Genomic DNA, 16861 nt, shown 5'->3' with positions numbered 1-16861 from the left:
GTGTGTGTGAGAGAGAGAGCTACAATCAGTCAGACGACCACAGATCAGGGGACAACAAACGCTTTTAGTTAGAAAGAAAAATAAGAAAACAGGTAAAAACTAGTTTTGTCTACAGCGACAGTGTATTGGAGTTTCCACTGAATTCCAACCAGTAAAAGCAGAATATTCATCCTCAATATTAGCAACTATGAAGTCACCACACACATCACTACTAAGTCTAGAAACACAACATGGCTTGGCTGACATGGTGGCTTCTGGCAAGACGCACAATATTATAGGCACTAAACTCTGGAACATGCAATATGGTGGCTGGTTACTGTAGTTTGTGCCGGTCGAGTCCTGTGGAGTGAGTCCGTTCACAGAGGGACATTTGATTTCTGCAGCTGCGTGAGAGACAGCATGCTAACGTGGTCTGAGCAGACTGGGCGGCAGGCGGAGCGCCAGGTACGCAGCGGTGAGGCTTCAGCCTCAGGTAGATACAAACAACATCACCTGCATGAGGTCACAACAAAGACACCGGGGTGTCAGGTGAGTGGACGAGGCACGTTAATTTAATCCAGGATGAAGACATTCATGTTTTTCTGCTCAGGGGGTGAAAAGCTCAATTTCCCAACGTCTGTCCTAAAGTGCTGGAGCTTCCCCGAACAGTCATGTGACCACTAAGGTGCAAAGAGTTCAGATATACGGAGAGAGCGTCAACATTCAACCTGCATCTGGAAGTTCAGGTGTGAGAGCTCACAGAGAGATTCATCATCAAACTGTTGAATCATCAGAACTAAAGATCAATAATGATTATTAGTCCCTCCAGGATCTCACTTCTTTTTATGGCCTAAAATGTCTCATTTCAGGTCAGATTTTCAGGAGACAGTGAAAACTGCAAAAATAATTCATTAAAAATCAAAGGCAACTTGTTCCAGTGAGCAGCAATGATCTGGCCCTCACAGTCAGTGCAAGTCGGGGCGTGCTGCAGTCGCGTTATGCGCCAGCACATCACGTAGAGACCACGTTGTGAGAATTTCACATAAATCAGATGATGATCGCCACATCGATCTGTTTCCATTAGGTACCGCTATGACTATGACTAAATATTAGCACATAGATGTGTTCAGGGCGGGACTCTTATCAGACACGTAATGTTTGGTGCAAATTGGAGAATGTACATGTAAGTTACAAAAACTTCCTGTTTAGTGGCAAAACGTTGATTGCCACAGACTCTCGTTAAAGTGTACTGATTACACAGAAACTGAAGCTTTTGATTTTCCGTCTTTAGAGTGTATTGATCAAATTTAAAGTCAACATGATACCAGGGCGGGGCCCGAATGAGCCACAGAACCGGAGCGGGGCGGACTGACGGAGGGCAGCTGATGTCCAGCGGCTCCGACCAGGACTCTGACTCTGGGGATGAAGACTCGGCGGGTTCAGGCAGCGACAGGAGAGGAATGAAACGGAGGAAGAGGAGCCAGTTTGTAGCTAGTTAATTAGTAAGTAACTGTTAATGTTATCCATCATCCATCGTATCGATCAGTCTGATCAGTTTCAGTGAAGTTGGGAGTTATTGAACAACCAGACTGTGTGATGTTACACTGTGTTACTGCTTGTTCTGATTCACAATCATTACTGCTGGTTAACAGGTTCTAATCAATACAGTGATATCAGAAACATGATGACTAGTCCACTATTGGCTTTATCTCACGAACTGCTAGTTGACTAGAAAAATCTTAAATTGGGGCTGCTAACTTCCTGTTTAGCCTTCTGCTAGCATGATAAACGGATAAACGGAATTAGTGGAGCAGCTCTTGTAGACCATTCTGACCAAATACTTTGGGAAGGAATAGATCAGACTCTGATAGTGAAAATCATTTCATTCGTTTTACAGCTGCTTGTCTTGGTCGCTGTGTATTAAGTGACCGATGCCACTGCTGTAATTACACGGTTTGACCATTATGTCAGATTGGCTTCTTTTATTTTCATGTTGAGTTTTTCAGTCTTCAGTTCCTCCTCTTACTCTCTCTGTTCGTGCTCTCAAATCTAGACTTCCAGATTTCTGCTCACTGAAGAGTTTTGTGTTGCCGTCTCAACACATCTGACTCCACCTGAAGCTGAATCGGACCGGGTTCAGGGACAAGGCCGACCTCTGCGTACGTGCTGCTCCGGTTGAAGGCCTGCAGGGTCTCCGAGCGACATGCAGGCGGTTGATTGTACAAACTGGAGGAGTGCAAACTGTTCCAGACATTCAACACGAAGACACGATAAAAATGACTCCATTTCCCACTCTTTCATTAAGACTAAAAACTAAAATAAAGCTACTGTAAAGGTGGGTTTGGTTTGATATTAAAAGCGCTTCCTTTGGAAACAAAAAGACTACCAAACAGATTCAATGAAGACCAGTATGGAAGAATCTCTAACTGGAAGAACAACTCGCTGCGTTTGAAACACTTGAGGAGCTCTCAAGGTTTTTCATCTGTCCGATAGGTAGACTCAAGAACTCCTCAAGTCGTCCAAATATTTAAAACGATGATGACAGAATGAGTTCTGTGTAGAGTCAGACTCATACATCAGATTCGCTACCTGTAGGGGGCAGTCTGGAAGTGGATGGAAAACATTACTGACCCCCTCTTTGTGGCCTTAAAGCAACATTATGTAACTTTAGAGTAACAGACTCCTGGTGATGTTCCACTGACTGTAACGGGGTGAATGGTTCCTCTGTTCTCCTGTTCCTGCACTGTGGTCTTTGGTCGGGACAAGTGCATAACGCTTTAAAGTCAACCACCACCAACAACTGTGATTTTGGTGAAACTGGATCATACTTGGAGACAATGTTTTCTGGTGAGTTTCCTGATGGACAGTAAAGAAAAAGCCATTGCACACCAAGTCCGTATTTTTCGACCAAAATTGTGGCACGTTTAAATCAAATATGACCTCAGATTGTGTCAATCATGTTTACACCCCTACTCTGAAACAAAGTTATTTTAAGTACTGGGGTACCACTGTGTGTCACCAGGATCATTCCCATGCTTCCTGTTCATTGTTAATTTGCACATCAACACGAGCGCGAGGCTGTTTGTATCAGAAGTGCAAGTGATTCTGCTCCTCTGCTCATTTGTAATCACACGTATAGCTGATCTTTAGAATGACCTCATGAATTGTGTCCATGGCTCAGCGGGGTGTTGCTTCTTTTGCAACAATGAAAGGATCTGCAGTGAAGGGCTTCATCCTACTGAGTCTGATCTGTGACACATAATGTATGATACAGCTCAATCAGGCTTTAAGATCAAATTAAAATATAATGTATCCTTTTTAGTTTTTCGGCTCAAGCAGTTGAGTGTGAAGCGATTTTGAGCGGAGCGGCCAGAGAGGCTTTGAATGGGAAAGCAGAGTGAACAAACAGCTCCATGAGCGAGGAAATCTGAAATTCTCACCGCTCACGTGATCTGGTGGAGGAACAGAGACAAAGAGACAGCAGGAGCAGACAGCTCCTTTATCAGCAGGTCAAACTCTCCTTGTTCTTGACACCTTGGACCCAATTACTTTTTCTTATTCTACTTTCAGTGCGAGGACCACAAAATCATCCTCACTAAGTGACTACGCCATCTCATATTGTGAATTTCAGTATGCAAGGTTTCTATGATGATTTTAATCGGATGATGGATTTAAAAATCAAATACGAAGAATTTTGACTTGATGTGCAAAGACCTTAACTGCTGCTTAATGTAGCTGCTGTTAGCTTAGCCATACTGCTGCCTTAAGCACTGGGGGAGTGTTGGTGTTCACACTGGTAGCACAGGAGCTTTGGACCACCTGGAGGAGGAAGTTTTCAGGGAATGCTGACAGAGAGCGGCACCGGCGTAGTGCCGAACCAGAGCGAGACGAGGAGGCAATGTAACCAGGCTCAGCAGCTTCTATGGACAGAGCTAATGCCAGAGGCTCAGGAAGCTCAGAAGAGAAAAGGAGAGAGTAAATGTGGGACTGTCTGTTAGTGGTTGGATAAAGAGAGCTTGGTCTGCAGACAGACGACGAGCTGGTCATCTTGCTGTTGGAGTAGTCAGTAATGTTAGTTAGAATTATTCACCTTGTTGTTGTTTGGCTGTTAGCAAAGTTACAAATACCAAAAATACCTCTTACATAATGTTGCTTTAAAGATAAATGGGGAGGAAATAAAACGGTGAGATTTCTAAGAAACCAGTTAAAGGTGCAGACCGCCACATCACCTCTGAGTGCTTTCAGTCGAGGGCTAGTTTCAGTAAGGGACTGTCAGTCAACGAGGAGTTTTAGAGAGAGCAGGACTTTAAATAAGAGACTGTAAGTCAGCAGCACAACGATGAGTAAGGGACTGTCAGTCAATAATATCAGAGTTTAAAGCTGTATAACGGAGACAAAAACAAACTATCAAAATACCAAATAAAAAAAAAAGAGGTTATATTCCGGAAGCAACGTTTCGTTCAGAGTAATGTGTTGTTAAGCGTTTAGTTCCAAACTACTCCCCCCCTCCCCACGGAGACTAGCGGGACACAACAGCTGCCTTTTGATTATATATACACACACACTTGTTTATCGGTTTTTCCTCTTTGTTTGTTTTTCCTAGAAAAAGACTCTATCCGTCCTCCAGCTGTCCATCAGCGCCCAGTTGGTTCTCAAATCCAGAACTTTACAGAGTCTCCAGACGGAGCCAGCTCTGTGTGACGCTATTCTTCACAGCCCAGTCTCAGTCCTCCTCCACCTGGTGCTGACTCAGTCCGTCAGTCTACCGACCAATCAGCTGTTCGTCAGCCCGACCAATCAGCTGACTCGTTCACTGACGACAGTCCGTGACTCTACAGTCTCCTCTCGGCTGGGGCAGGGGACGGCGGACTGGGGGACGATGTCTCTGAGCTCCCTGCCCTCACCTGCTGCCTCTGGCTCTGCCCGAAGCCTAGCCCTACCGTCTGCCCCGGGGACCAGGCCGACCCCGGACCCGGCTACTCCTGGAGATCCAGGAGGCCTCGAGGTGCTGTTTGACCCTCCTGACTCTGTGATTGGCTCCGCCCTCCCCTCCGCCCTGACACCCTCCACGCCGACCTCTCGGCTTGGCAGCAGGCTCCCCCGGCCAGGCCGCGTGGTGCTAAGGTCTTGGGGCTGTTCGCTCTGGTTCTGCTGAGCAGGGACCAGGTTGGTCCTGGACAGACTGGGAGGTGGTCGGTGGGATGAAAGGTGCTGCAGGTGGGGCCTGGCGGGCTGAGGGTGGGGCTGGGATTGGGTGCGCAGCTGTGTTTGAATTCGCTGAAAGTGGGGTTGTGCTTGGGACTGGGACTGGGATGGCCTAGGTTGGGAGAGAGATTGTCTGGGTTGTGGTCTGTATTGAGACTGGTGTTGCGATGTGTGCCTCGTCTGCTGTTGGGGCTGCGCTTGATGTCTGGGTTGTAGGTGAGGCTGAGGCTGGGCCGGGGTTCTTGACTGGGGTTGTGGCTGCGTTTGGGCTGAGGTCCTGGACTGAGGTTGAATTTGGGAAGGGGTTCTGGACTGGGTTTGAGGCTGCATTTGGGCTGGGGTTCTGGGCTGCAGTTGAGGCTGAGGTTGGGCTGCGATTCTGGACTGGGATTGAGTCTGAAGTTGGGTTGGGGTCCTGGTTTGGGGTTGGAGTTGAGGCTGCAGTGACTGCCGGGTCTGAGATTGTTGTTTGAGGTGGGTTTGGGGTTGAGACAGGTGTCTGGTCTGGGGTTGAGGTTGGTGTGCTGTGGGGGACTGGGTTTGCGGATGTGGGTGTGGATGAATGTGCAGGATGGATGTGGACTGAGTCTGAAGCTGGGTCCGGTGCTGGGCTGGCTGTGACTGGGTTTTTTGGGGGGAGGGCTGGGACTGACTGTGGGTTTGAGGTGGGGGTTGTTGGGGCCGGGACGGGGGCGAGACGTGCCTGGTAGGGGAGGGTTGGGGTGCAGGGTACCGGGGTTGGGACTGGCTGGGAGACTGGGGATGCTGCTGGGACCGGGGTTGGGGTTGGGACTGACTGGGAGACTGGGAATGCTGCTGGGACCGGGGTTGGGATTGGGGTTGGGACTGACTTGGAGACTGGGGATGCTGCTGGGACCGGGGTTGGGGTTGGGACTGACTGGGAGACTGGGAACGCTGTTGGGACCGGGGTTGGGGTTGGGACTGACTGGGAAGCTGGGGATGCTGCTGGGACCGGGGTTGGGATTGGGACTGACTGGGAGACTGGGAATGCTGCTGGGACCGGGGTTGGGGTTGGGACTGACTGGGAGACTGGGAATGCTGCTGGGACCGGGGTTGGGGTTGGGGTTGGGGTTGGGACTGACTGGGAGGCTGGGGATGCTGCTGGGACCGGGGTTGGGGTTGGGACTGACTGGGAGGCTGGGGATGCTGCTGGGACCGGGGTTGGGGTTGGTGGCGGGACTGAGGAGGAGATCGAGGTTCAGGAAGAGACTGCGGTCTGTGGGAAGCCTGCTGGGAAGTGAGCTGAGGGACGGTCCGGGGCTCGTCTTCAGGTCTGGACTGGCTGGAGGGAGCTGGAGGAGGAGGAGGAGCAGGAAGATCCAGGGTGGAGGAATGTTGGTGGCGGTGATGATGATGGTGGTGGTGGTGATGATGGTGGTGTTTATGGGGGAGTCGCTCCTTCCTTTTGTGGCTCTTTGAGGAACTGATGCTACTGCTGCTGCTGCTACTCCTTCCTCCTCCTTCTCCTCCTACATCTTCATCCCTTTCCTCACCTCTTCCTCCTCCGTCTCCTGCCGCTATCCCTGTTTTCTCCTTGTGCTTCCTCCCTTTATGCGCCTTGTGTCCGTGTGATTCATCTGAGGCAGTTTGTGATTGGCTCTGCTCAGAGGGGGCGGGCTGAGGCTCTGAGGTCGGCGCTCCCTGTCCTTTACCTCCTTCCTCCTCCTCTGCAGCGACCCCTCTCTCAGTCTCAGCACTAGAGGCCGCTGGAGTCTGAACGCTCTCCCTCTCCTCCACTGTTTCTCTCGTTTTGCGTTTTTTAATTGGCAGGGCCGTTTCCTGGACGACAGGTTTGGTGGAAGACTCCTTGGCCGCTCTCCGTTTGGCCTCCGCAGCTAAAATGGCGGCCGCTGCATAACTCCCGGCCACCGAGCCTCCGGAGGTTGATGCAGAGGAGGTGGATGCTGTGGCGACCGCTGAAGCTGCTAATGCCGAGGTTGGCTTCCTTCCCCGTTTCTTAGGGGTGGTTTGTGGTGGGGCAGGAGGTTCCTGTTCTGACTTCCTCTTTCTGCCGGGACGGGACTTGGGCACAAGAGCAGAAGACACCGCCTGCAGGGAATAGACAGGTTTTATTAGCATCAACATAGCATTATGTTAGGTAGCGCTAACTGTAGGTAACCATAAGGTCACTAGCTTCTCTCAGACAGTAAATCCAGTGTTCAGAGACAGACATAAAACACTGCTCAGGTTCAGATTGGATCCTCTTCCAGTTTTCCATCATTACCCACAAGTCCCACAGCAAACGCCCTTGCCTTTACAGGACCCCTTAAAGGCATACTATGCAGTTTTCTGGTTTTGTCAAACAGCTACCCCTAGAGTCGCTGCAGAGAACTTGTATTTAACGTTAACTGTCGTAAATACCACTCACCAGAGCCGTCTCTATATACGGCTCTGCGTCTCTGCACTCACGGCCTGATACCCTCCCCCCTGTATACAGGTACATGTTCAGTAGGATGGAAGCGTCGGACATCGAACAGGCAAAGATAGACTCCGAAGATGTCTACTGACCAGGTAACGTCTGAGTGAATGCCTGCTAGTGTCTTCCAATGAGGCTGCTTCTTATGTTGCTGATGTATGTGACGTCGCGCCGTAAAAAGCAATTTGTGTTTCTTGCGAGATTTGGTGGGGTGCCACCTTTCAGACTTGCATTGCTGGTTCTGCCAACGGCGTCCCTCTCCAGTGTTTCTATCGGGATGATTCGCTATACTAAGAGTTTGTTTACCATCGAAATGACTTCGAAGCTGTTATATTATGGTAAAAATCTTGCATAGTGTGCCTTTAACCTGTCTGTAGGTACTGAGTCTACATGATAACTGCTTGATTCCACGTGCATGCCCACACTGCCCATCAAGACTACCGCCAAAACAAGAAGTTGCTTTGTAAATATTGTTATCCACTTGTGCTAAATAAATAAACAAAAACTGCTCGATTCCACCGGCGATGGCTATGGCGCGTCCCAGTTGCAACACAGCTGCTCGAGCCAATAACAGCCGTTCCAAACTATACGTGTAATTCCACCAGAAGTGCCATTGCGCGTTTAAATAGAGAATCTGGTCAATTATCAAAACTAAATAGGGTTGCCCCCTCACAGTGGACTTAACTGTTAGTTGATGAGAAAAGTCTTATTCCATCAGTCTGATAGTCGCGGTAAAACAAAACCAAATTCATTCAAGAGCTGCGACTTGTCACTGGGACCAAAGTATCAGAGCACTGTTGCAACACAGACCTTTTCTCTCGTAACACAGGAAGTCTCTTACCGCTGCACTGTTGTATGTTTGGTCCTACTAGCTGACTGGGAGCTTGAAGGACAGGGGGAAGTTTGTTTACTAGTGTAGGAGCAGGGAGAGTGTGTTTGTGTCAGAGCTGGAAAACGGGACTAATTATTCCTCCAATATCTGAAACAACCAACACAACATTTAACCTTTGCAAAACTGATGCAACCGAACAGATAAACATCGCCCACTTATATACCGGTGAATACCAGCCAACTTATTTGCCGAGGTCAGTCAACAAGGTGAATATCTATCTATTTTCGACGGAAGCCGAAAGGAAGTCAGACACAGGAGGTCATTAAGAAGCCCGTCAATTTTCTAAATAAATCACTCAGACTGTAGACTCTGGATAAAAGAAAATGACACTGAGGAGACGAGCTGCCGTCGTAGCGAGAGGGTCTAGGGTCTTTGTAAGGCTCAAGCTGTCAGACACTATTTTTTTTTTTTTTTTTACATTTTTGACAATAATACTGAAGTTACAGAGCTCAGGACGAATACAGGACAGAGGTCAGTGCTGTAGATAAAGGGCGTAGGTCAGTGCTATAGATACAGGGCAGAGATCAGTGCTGTAGACACAGGGTGTAGGTCAGTGCTGTAGATACAGGGCAGAGGTCAGCACTGTAGAAACAGGGCAGAGGTCCAATCTATTTGATTCATATAATAGTAACGATGATATTAATACTTTATTTCATGTTTTAGTCAAGTCCAATAATTTGACAATAATTGTGTGACTCTTTTTTTTTGGGTTATTATTCTTTTTCGTTTTATATAAATTTTTTGGACAGTTATCTCCTGAACACATTATTTAGTTATGACTGATTTTGGGTGATATCTTCAGACGTGAATCAAAAACACTTCCTGCTTGGGAATCTTTCAGACGCATTTTCTTCAGGAAATACAAATATTCTAGATCACATATACATCTTCTGACGTTAGTATTTATGTGTGAAAACATCTGCAACTGCAGGTGAGAGGTCAGTTTTCAGAGAGCTCCACGCTGTCACACTGAGTTTTGTCTCCCATGGTTCCTGGGCCAGGAACTGGAGGACGTTGCTAAAGAAAAGTTGTTTTTCAGAGGACTGAAACTCAAACCTTTGAGGCAGTGGATGTGGTGCCTGTGGAGGACTCTGCCTTGCCAAAGGGCATCTTGACCAGCAGTTTGCCCGGAGTTTTCTCAACCACGCGCTTCATGGCCACGCCCTCTGTAGCCTGCCGCATCTTCCCACTGCCTACACAAAAAAGACACGAGAAGAAACATTTGTGAAATCTGTGAACTGTTCAATAACTCCAGTTGAACTTTTAGTATAAGAGTACCTTTGGGCCGCCCACGGCCTCGCCCCGATGGTTTCACCACCTTTGGTTTCTTAGGCGGACGCCTCTCGCGGCGGGAGGGGCTTCCACGTCCAGTGACAGTGAAATCAAAGTCGTTGGGATCGGTGGTCGTGTCACCAACCTTCTGGAAGTAGGCAATGAGTTCCACTTTGGAACGGAACGCCTTTCCCTCCGAGCTGAACAATAACATAAGAACAACCGTCATCACCACCTCGTCATCCATGACTGCCAAGGCATCAGTGGTGGGTGTGGCTTACTTGATCAGGTAGACATCGAACTTCCCCGCCGAGCGACCGGATTTCCTCTGTTTGAGTTTGCGGGTCCAGCCTTCAGGCAGCGATGGGTCGTCGTACAGCGGCCCGCGGTCCCGGATGATGGAGCGCCGCTGCCTGGGAGAACCTGCAGACTCGCTGCCGGCTGCCGACTCAGACCCCGGCTCCTCTGAGGGGCCTGCCACCGGCTCCGACACCTGCAGGAAGGAAGTGACGTGAAACCAGCTCCTTATCCCCAACACCTTTATATTATATTGATTACATTATTGTCTCTGTTAGTAATGGTTGTGGCATATGTTACCTTTCCAGACCTCCAGTTTAAAATACTTTTAATTGATTTTAGTGTCGTAGCTGCTAACTAGCTTTCACTGTCCGGACAAACTCTGCTGTGAAGAATGCAGGAAGACGCCAGAGTAACGTTGCATGCTTGCTTTTAGACCAGATACAGATTCAGAGAACTCGCTGACACCTGAAATATCTGGTTGTGTCGGGGAGCCAAACAACAGAATACACTATCTTTATGGATGATATCGATCAGTATACACTGTATCTGTATCTGGATTATTGATCAGTATACACTATCTTTATTGATAATTGATCAGTATACACTGTATCTTTATGAATGATATTGATCAGTATACACTATCTTTATTGATAATTGATCAGTATACACTGTATCTTTATGGATGATATTGATCCTGTATTGACAGTCAGACTGTGGACATATGACGGCCTTTAGCTCGTGTTTCTAGAGTTACGTGTTGTTACGAACACGTTAGGAATTGTTAAAATGTGATATTTCTTAAAGGGAGTTTGGTGCAGGGAGCTTTTAGTTGGATTCAAACTGCTGATATGGATCATTGTTAACGTTTAGTCTCCACTACAGAAACACTAGCTAACTGCTAATAATGGAAGTATTGATTACTGATCAATCTTGTAGTGTGTGATCCCTGTTGCTCAAAACCACCAGATTACAGACAGGAAGTTGTGTACTGGGACCTGTTCTGGTTGATCTGTCTTTACCTGTGTCTGTGGCTCCGCCCCCATCTGTGGCTGCAGAGTGGCTGTCGGGGGCGTGTCTGCGGCTGTGGTCTCCGACCCCCGGTCGGCATGACGACGCTCCCGACGGGCCTTCTTGGTCTTACTGTGGGACCTGTCTCTCTCTCTGGCAGGGGGCCGGGGGTCAACGGGTCCCTCCTCACCCTCTTGCCCCTCCTCCCTGTAGAAAGGAGATGACATCATTACTCAACCACGCCCCAACTCAAGCTGTGATTGGTCAGTTTCTCTTCTCTCTCTTTACACAAACAATTTTGTCCCGAGACATCAGACATTAAAGAGTACGTTAGCACAAACTGGAACCACCTCTCTGTCTTTGAGATATATTGTTGCCTTTATTTGATAGTGACAGTAGAGAAACAGAGGGGGATTAATGGAACAAAGTCTCAGCTGGAATCAAACCAGGGACGTTGTGATTATGTGGTGTTCTTCTTGTGACAGACGGACAGCACGGGAAAATGTCAACCAAGGCGAATATCATCCGATATATTGGTGCATCCCCATGGACACACCAAAGTGCATTTCAGAAGCATCCTATAGGCGGCTCTCCACTTCACTGTAATATTTTTGACGAAAGCCAAAAGGAAGTCAGACACAGGAACAACATAGAGAATCCTGTCAATTTTCTAAATAAAACACCTTGTGCAGACACTGAGAAGACGAGCTATCGTTGTGACGAGAGGGTCCGGGTCTTTGTCAGGCTGAAGCTGTCAGTGTTCCGACCATTTTTTTTTACATTTTTAACAATAATATCAAAGTTACAGAGGTCAGTGCTGTAGATACAGGACAGAGGTCAGTGCGGTAGATACAGGGCTTAGGTCAGTGCTGTAGACAGACAAAGAGAAACAGACAGAAAGCGTAAGGGGGATTAATGCAACAAAGTCCTCACTGGAATCGAACCGGGGACGTAGGCGTGCTTGTTGTACTGCATTCTGCCACTTAAAGGGAAGGTTTATTGATATTATTGATCTGTTATTATGAAGCTCAGACTGATTTTGTGCTCTTTATTTTGATATTATAATTATTATTATAAATTAAAATGATTGCTGAGCTCTGAAGTGTTGAGGCGTCCCTGAACGCACCAACAGTAAGTTGTTACAGGTGGCCGACTGAAACAGATCCAGGTTTCAGTCTCTGACTGTGTCTGAAACCAGCAGCATCACTTCCTGTTTACAACCACCTGCGGCCGTAAACAGGAAGTGATGTTTCAATAATAAAAAACAATAATTAAATATATAATATATATAAATAAATTAGATATTTTTTGTTTATTGTTGTTTTTGATGGATTTTATTTTATTCTGATCATTTCCGTCATTGATTAATCGATCTGCGGTTCATTTGTGGACTATTAATTGATTACAGGAGGTTTCTGATATAATATAATCAGCTGTTCAGTGACATCACTGAAACAATCAGTCCATTGATAATTCATAAACAATCAATTATCAAACAAAAATATTGACTTCCAATATGTGTTTATTGTTTGTTAAACCAAATGTGAAGACAAATAATCAATACATAAGTCAGGTTGAATCTGATTATTAGTTATTGATCCATTTGACACAGATCAATCACAAACACTAGACATTGTTTTGGCAGTGAAACTGGAGGAAGTGATTTATATAATTCAGAAAAATAAAATCAACTAAAATCTTCGCCTGGAAACCAGGAAGTGACTTTGGATCACACGAGGAAACTACAAAGTAAAACAAATAATAAAGTTTATAAAGAACACTTCTCCCTCGGGGCCCCTCGCGTTCACCTCGGGCCCCTCGCGTTCACCTCGGGCCCCTCGCGTTCACCTCGGGCCCCTACGTTCACCGTGTGGCCCCTCGCGTTCACCTCGGGCCCCTCGCGTTCACCGTGTGGCCCCTGGTCGGGGTCTCGACCCTCAGGTTGGACCCCCCCGCGTGTGTGTGTGTGTGTGTGTGTGTGTGAAGAAGCTGCAGGTGGAGGTGAAGCAGCAGGAACAGGAAGTGACCCCCACCCTCCATATAAAGAGTGTCCTGTACACACACAGTCACAGGTTCGACTCCAGCCTGAAACACACACAGCTGCCTGGCTCAGCGGCACTGGGGTAGCTTCCTGCTAATGAGGGTAATAATCTGATTACCCTAGCTGCCGGAGGGGGCGGGTATACCGGGGGGAGGGGGGGTAACCCGGGTTATTTCTGATATAAACACTCTCTGTTTGCTAACAAGCTAGCAGCCTGTTAGCTTCCTGGCTGTCTGACGGAGGCGGGTGGACACACCGCCGCTGCCCGGGGCTGTGGTGTTACTGACGGTCACACCGCCGCCGACCCCCGGCCTCACTTCCCCGGTAGTTGTGTGGAAGTCAGGGCGGCCCGGCGGCGCACTGAGAGCGGGCTAAAGCTAAAGCCGCCGACCGCCCGTCCGCTCCGGCTACAGCAGCTAAAGTACACACTTAGCAGTAAGTTGGTGACGTATTCCCGCTAACCCCGCTCCGCCGAGACAGGCCGGGGTAAAAACCAACGCACTTTTACTTCAATAAAACACACGACGGAAAACAGTCGGCGGCGGTCGGAGGCGGCGGCAGCGGCGGCGCTTTAACGGAGGATAAAATGTAAAAACCCACTTACAGTCTCTCCTCTCCGCTCTCCACGGCGGCCATTTTTATTTAAATAAATAATTTTATATTAAAAAAAAGCCTCCAAACATCTCTGCTCCCTCCTGCTGCACCCCGCCCCCTCCGACTCCATTTCCAACCGCCGTCAGCGAGCAAACACCGCGAGACCTGAGCCGAGAGGCGCTCAGCGCAGCGCAGGGGCGGCGTAATCCCGCGAGAAGTGAACTCTCATCGGTCAGCTTGAGACGTTCAATGAAGCTCTGTAAAAACAATAATCTATTTTTCACACAGAAAAGCCTAGTTTGAGCAATAATAATTAAAGATTAAACAACAGAGTCAATATGGGCTCATCCATACACGACAACATTCAAATCATTAAAATATGATCAAATAAAATAAAATATAAATAAAAAATAAAATATCAAAATAAAGCGAAAATTCTCAAATAAAACGAGATAAAAACAATAAAATATCAAAACAAATACGTAGAAAAGTAACAGCAAATACATTAAAAATCTAAATGTACACAAAATAGACATTTACAATATATATCAAAAACAGGCTATAGAACTTGTGGGAAAGTATTACAATAGTAAGTACACAATATTTTAATATATTTTAAAAAATATATACACAGCAGTAATTTAGCAAAGAATATCAGCGAGACAGGGCTCTGAATATACAGCACAGGTCTAAAGACTAATGTGCATGCAGTGATGTTTATATATGTGTGTGTAAAAACTTTACAGTGCTGGTATCAAGTAGTCTGACAGCCTCTCTGTGGTTTGTTTCCATAGCCCGTCTGCTCCGACTGAAAGAATGAAGGATTTATTTCCACCGAAGCAGAGTTTTTGTTGGAAACACTAACAGAGACGCTTTAATGAGTTTTATTCTGTTTGTGTTCAGGCTGAAGTGTGTCTTACCATTATCTGCTAAAATTAGTGTTTTTTTCAATGGAGTCTGGTGGGACAGAAGCCAGAACTTACTGGAAGGTTTATATATGTCAGAAATGTCCTCTCAGTGTCCCCGTAGTAAGATAACGGTACGTACACACACACGTACACACACACACACACACACACACACACACAAGTGAACCAACGGTGCGTTCAGGCGCTCCTCAACCACAGTGGAACTGTGAGTGTGTTTGTGTACGTGGGGGGTGACACACACTCATTTGTTTGTGTGTGTTTGTATGTGATGTCAGATTACTGTAAGAACTTCATGCTTGCCGTAGTTCAAACAGGGAAATGAATCAGTGGAGTGGAGAGAACACTTCCTTTAACAAAATAAAAGCACACAGTTTTAAAATCAGAATGAAAACTGTGTTATTGTTTCTAAAACCCAAAGCTTTATTATTATTATTATTAGTAGTAGTAGTAGTAGGAGTATTATTGTTATTATTGTTGTTGTTTTCATTTATTTTATTAGATTATTTTACTTTTATATAGATCTTTTTATTTTGCCTTTTATAACTTCTATAAGAAAAAACACAATTAAGTTGTTTCATGATTTTATAAGAGGAACAAACAGCTGGCTGTCTAATAAAGAAATAATTATATGTATCATCCTGCAGTGTGAATGTTTTAGATGAGTCGTCTAATAATTCAAAGGGATTAATAATCTTCAGCTGTCATAAATAATAATAAAAACAATATTATACAGAAAGATCAGATAAGATGTTCCTTTATTGACCGTCCGTAGTTTAAATTGAAGTTGGCACAGCAGCACAGTGTCGTCTTTACAAAGGGTAAATAAAACAGAATCAAAGAGAATCAAATCTAATGATGAAATATATACACTATATAAAATAAAATATTACAGTAGAAGGTGTTGTTGTCCTGTTTGTCTGTGTGTTGTTGTTCTCTTTGTTTATTTTCTTTCAGTTTTTAGTAATAAAATCCTGAAATAACCTTTAATTGGTGAGTTCCTGGTTGCATGCTTTTATTCTGGAGTGCTGCCGACCGGACGCGGCTCTTATTGCAGTGGGCGCGCGGCGGGCGGAAGTGGAGAGGACTGAACTTGTGTTTAAAGTTGTTTACAGTTGTTTACAGTTGTTTACAGAGTTTGATCCGGACTGTTTGTGTTTGTAAACAGTGTACACTCAGCGTGGTTAGCTGTTAGCTGTTAGCCTGTTAGCTCCGCGGTGGGTTCAGGGTCCGGTAAAGATGTCGGCAGACAGAGACCTGAGAGGACTGTGTCTCTACAAACTGCCCCCCTCCGTCCACTGGGACTTCTGCCTGCTCATGGACGGACTGTCAGACCTGGACTGGACCCGCTTCGGTGAGTCAGAACCAGAACTGAGACCGTCTGCTAATGGCTAACTGCCAACGTGTGTGTGTGTGTGTGTGTGTGTGTGTGTGTGTGTGGTTTGGGGGGGTAAATACACAGCGTACATATAGACTTATTGATTTAATTTATTTTACATATGAGTCAATGAGAAATGTAAACTAAGATTTAATGAACGTATTAAAGACATTTGTTGTGTTTGTGTATTGGATCAATACAGCGCTTCCACTATAAAGTTCAGTTTATTGATCGATTATATGTATAAATATTTCATTGGGTTTTGTTCTTTCAGCAGTCAGTGACACAAAGGGGAACCATTTCCAGCATAAGGCCATTAGAAACTGATAATCAATAATCAATACTCCCATTATTAAAGCATCAATCAACCTGATCAGCCTTCAGCAGTTAGCTAGTGTTTCTGTAGTGGAGACTAAACGTTAACAATGATCCATATCAGCAGTTTGAATCCAACTAAAAGCTCCCTGCACCAAACTCCCTTTAAGAAATATCACATTTTAACAATTCCTAACGTGTTCGTAACAACACGTAACTCTAGAAACACGAGCTAAAGGCCGTCATATGTCCACAGTCTGACTGTCAATACAGGATCAATATCATCCATAAAGATACAGTGTATACTGATCAATATCATCCATAAAGATACAGTGTATACTGATCAATATCATCCATAAAGATACACTGTATACTGATCAATATCATCCATAAAGATACACTGTATACTGATCAATATCATCCATACAGATACAGTGTATACTGATCAATATCATCCATACAGATACAGTGTATACTGATCAATAATCAATAAAGATACAGTGTATACTGATCA

At 46.0% G+C, this 16861-nt stretch overlaps 2 protein-coding genes and 1 long non-coding RNA gene across 3 annotated transcripts in view; 1 reads left to right on the top strand and 2 right to left on the bottom strand.

The window, feature by feature from the left end:
- Positions 1 to 44: 44 nt before the first annotated feature.
- Positions 45 to 13847, bottom strand: mecp2 (methyl CpG binding protein 2). The gene is made up of 6 exons (XM_051426680.1): positions 13739 to 13847; positions 11105 to 11300; positions 10067 to 10278; positions 9792 to 9985; positions 9570 to 9706; positions 45 to 7254 (listed from the first exon to the last, which is right to left on the bottom strand). The coding sequence occupies exons 1-6, from the start codon at positions 13768 to 13770 to the stop codon at positions 4777 to 4779; spliced, it is 3249 nt and encodes a 1082-aa protein (XP_051282640.1). The 5' UTR covers positions 13771 to 13847; the 3' UTR covers positions 45 to 4776.
- LOC127377164 (uncharacterized) lies at positions 12598 to 13047 on the bottom strand. The gene is made up of 2 exons (XR_007887644.1): positions 12982 to 13047; positions 12598 to 12941 (listed from the first exon to the last, which is right to left on the bottom strand). It is a non-coding gene; the product is annotated as an uncharacterized LOC127377164 (long non-coding RNA).
- Positions 13848 to 15697: 1850 nt separating the features above from the next.
- Positions 15698 to 16861, top strand: part of irak1 (interleukin-1 receptor-associated kinase 1) — a 17154-nt gene continuing 15990 nt past the window's right edge. The window contains exon 1 of the mRNA XM_051426690.1: positions 15698 to 16008. Within this exon, the coding sequence (XP_051282650.1) occupies positions 15894 to 16008 (115 nt within the window). The 5' untranslated portion in view covers positions 15698 to 15893. The remainder of the gene's footprint in view (positions 16009 to 16861) is intronic.

This window comes from Dicentrarchus labrax, unplaced genomic scaffold, assembly GCF_905237075.1.
Source record: "Dicentrarchus labrax unplaced genomic scaffold, dlabrax2021, whole genome shotgun sequence".
NCBI lineage: Eukaryota > Metazoa > Chordata > Actinopteri > Moronidae > Dicentrarchus > Dicentrarchus labrax.
The sequence above is the reverse complement of the archived record's forward strand: the minus strand, read 5'-3'. Positions and strand labels throughout refer to the sequence as shown.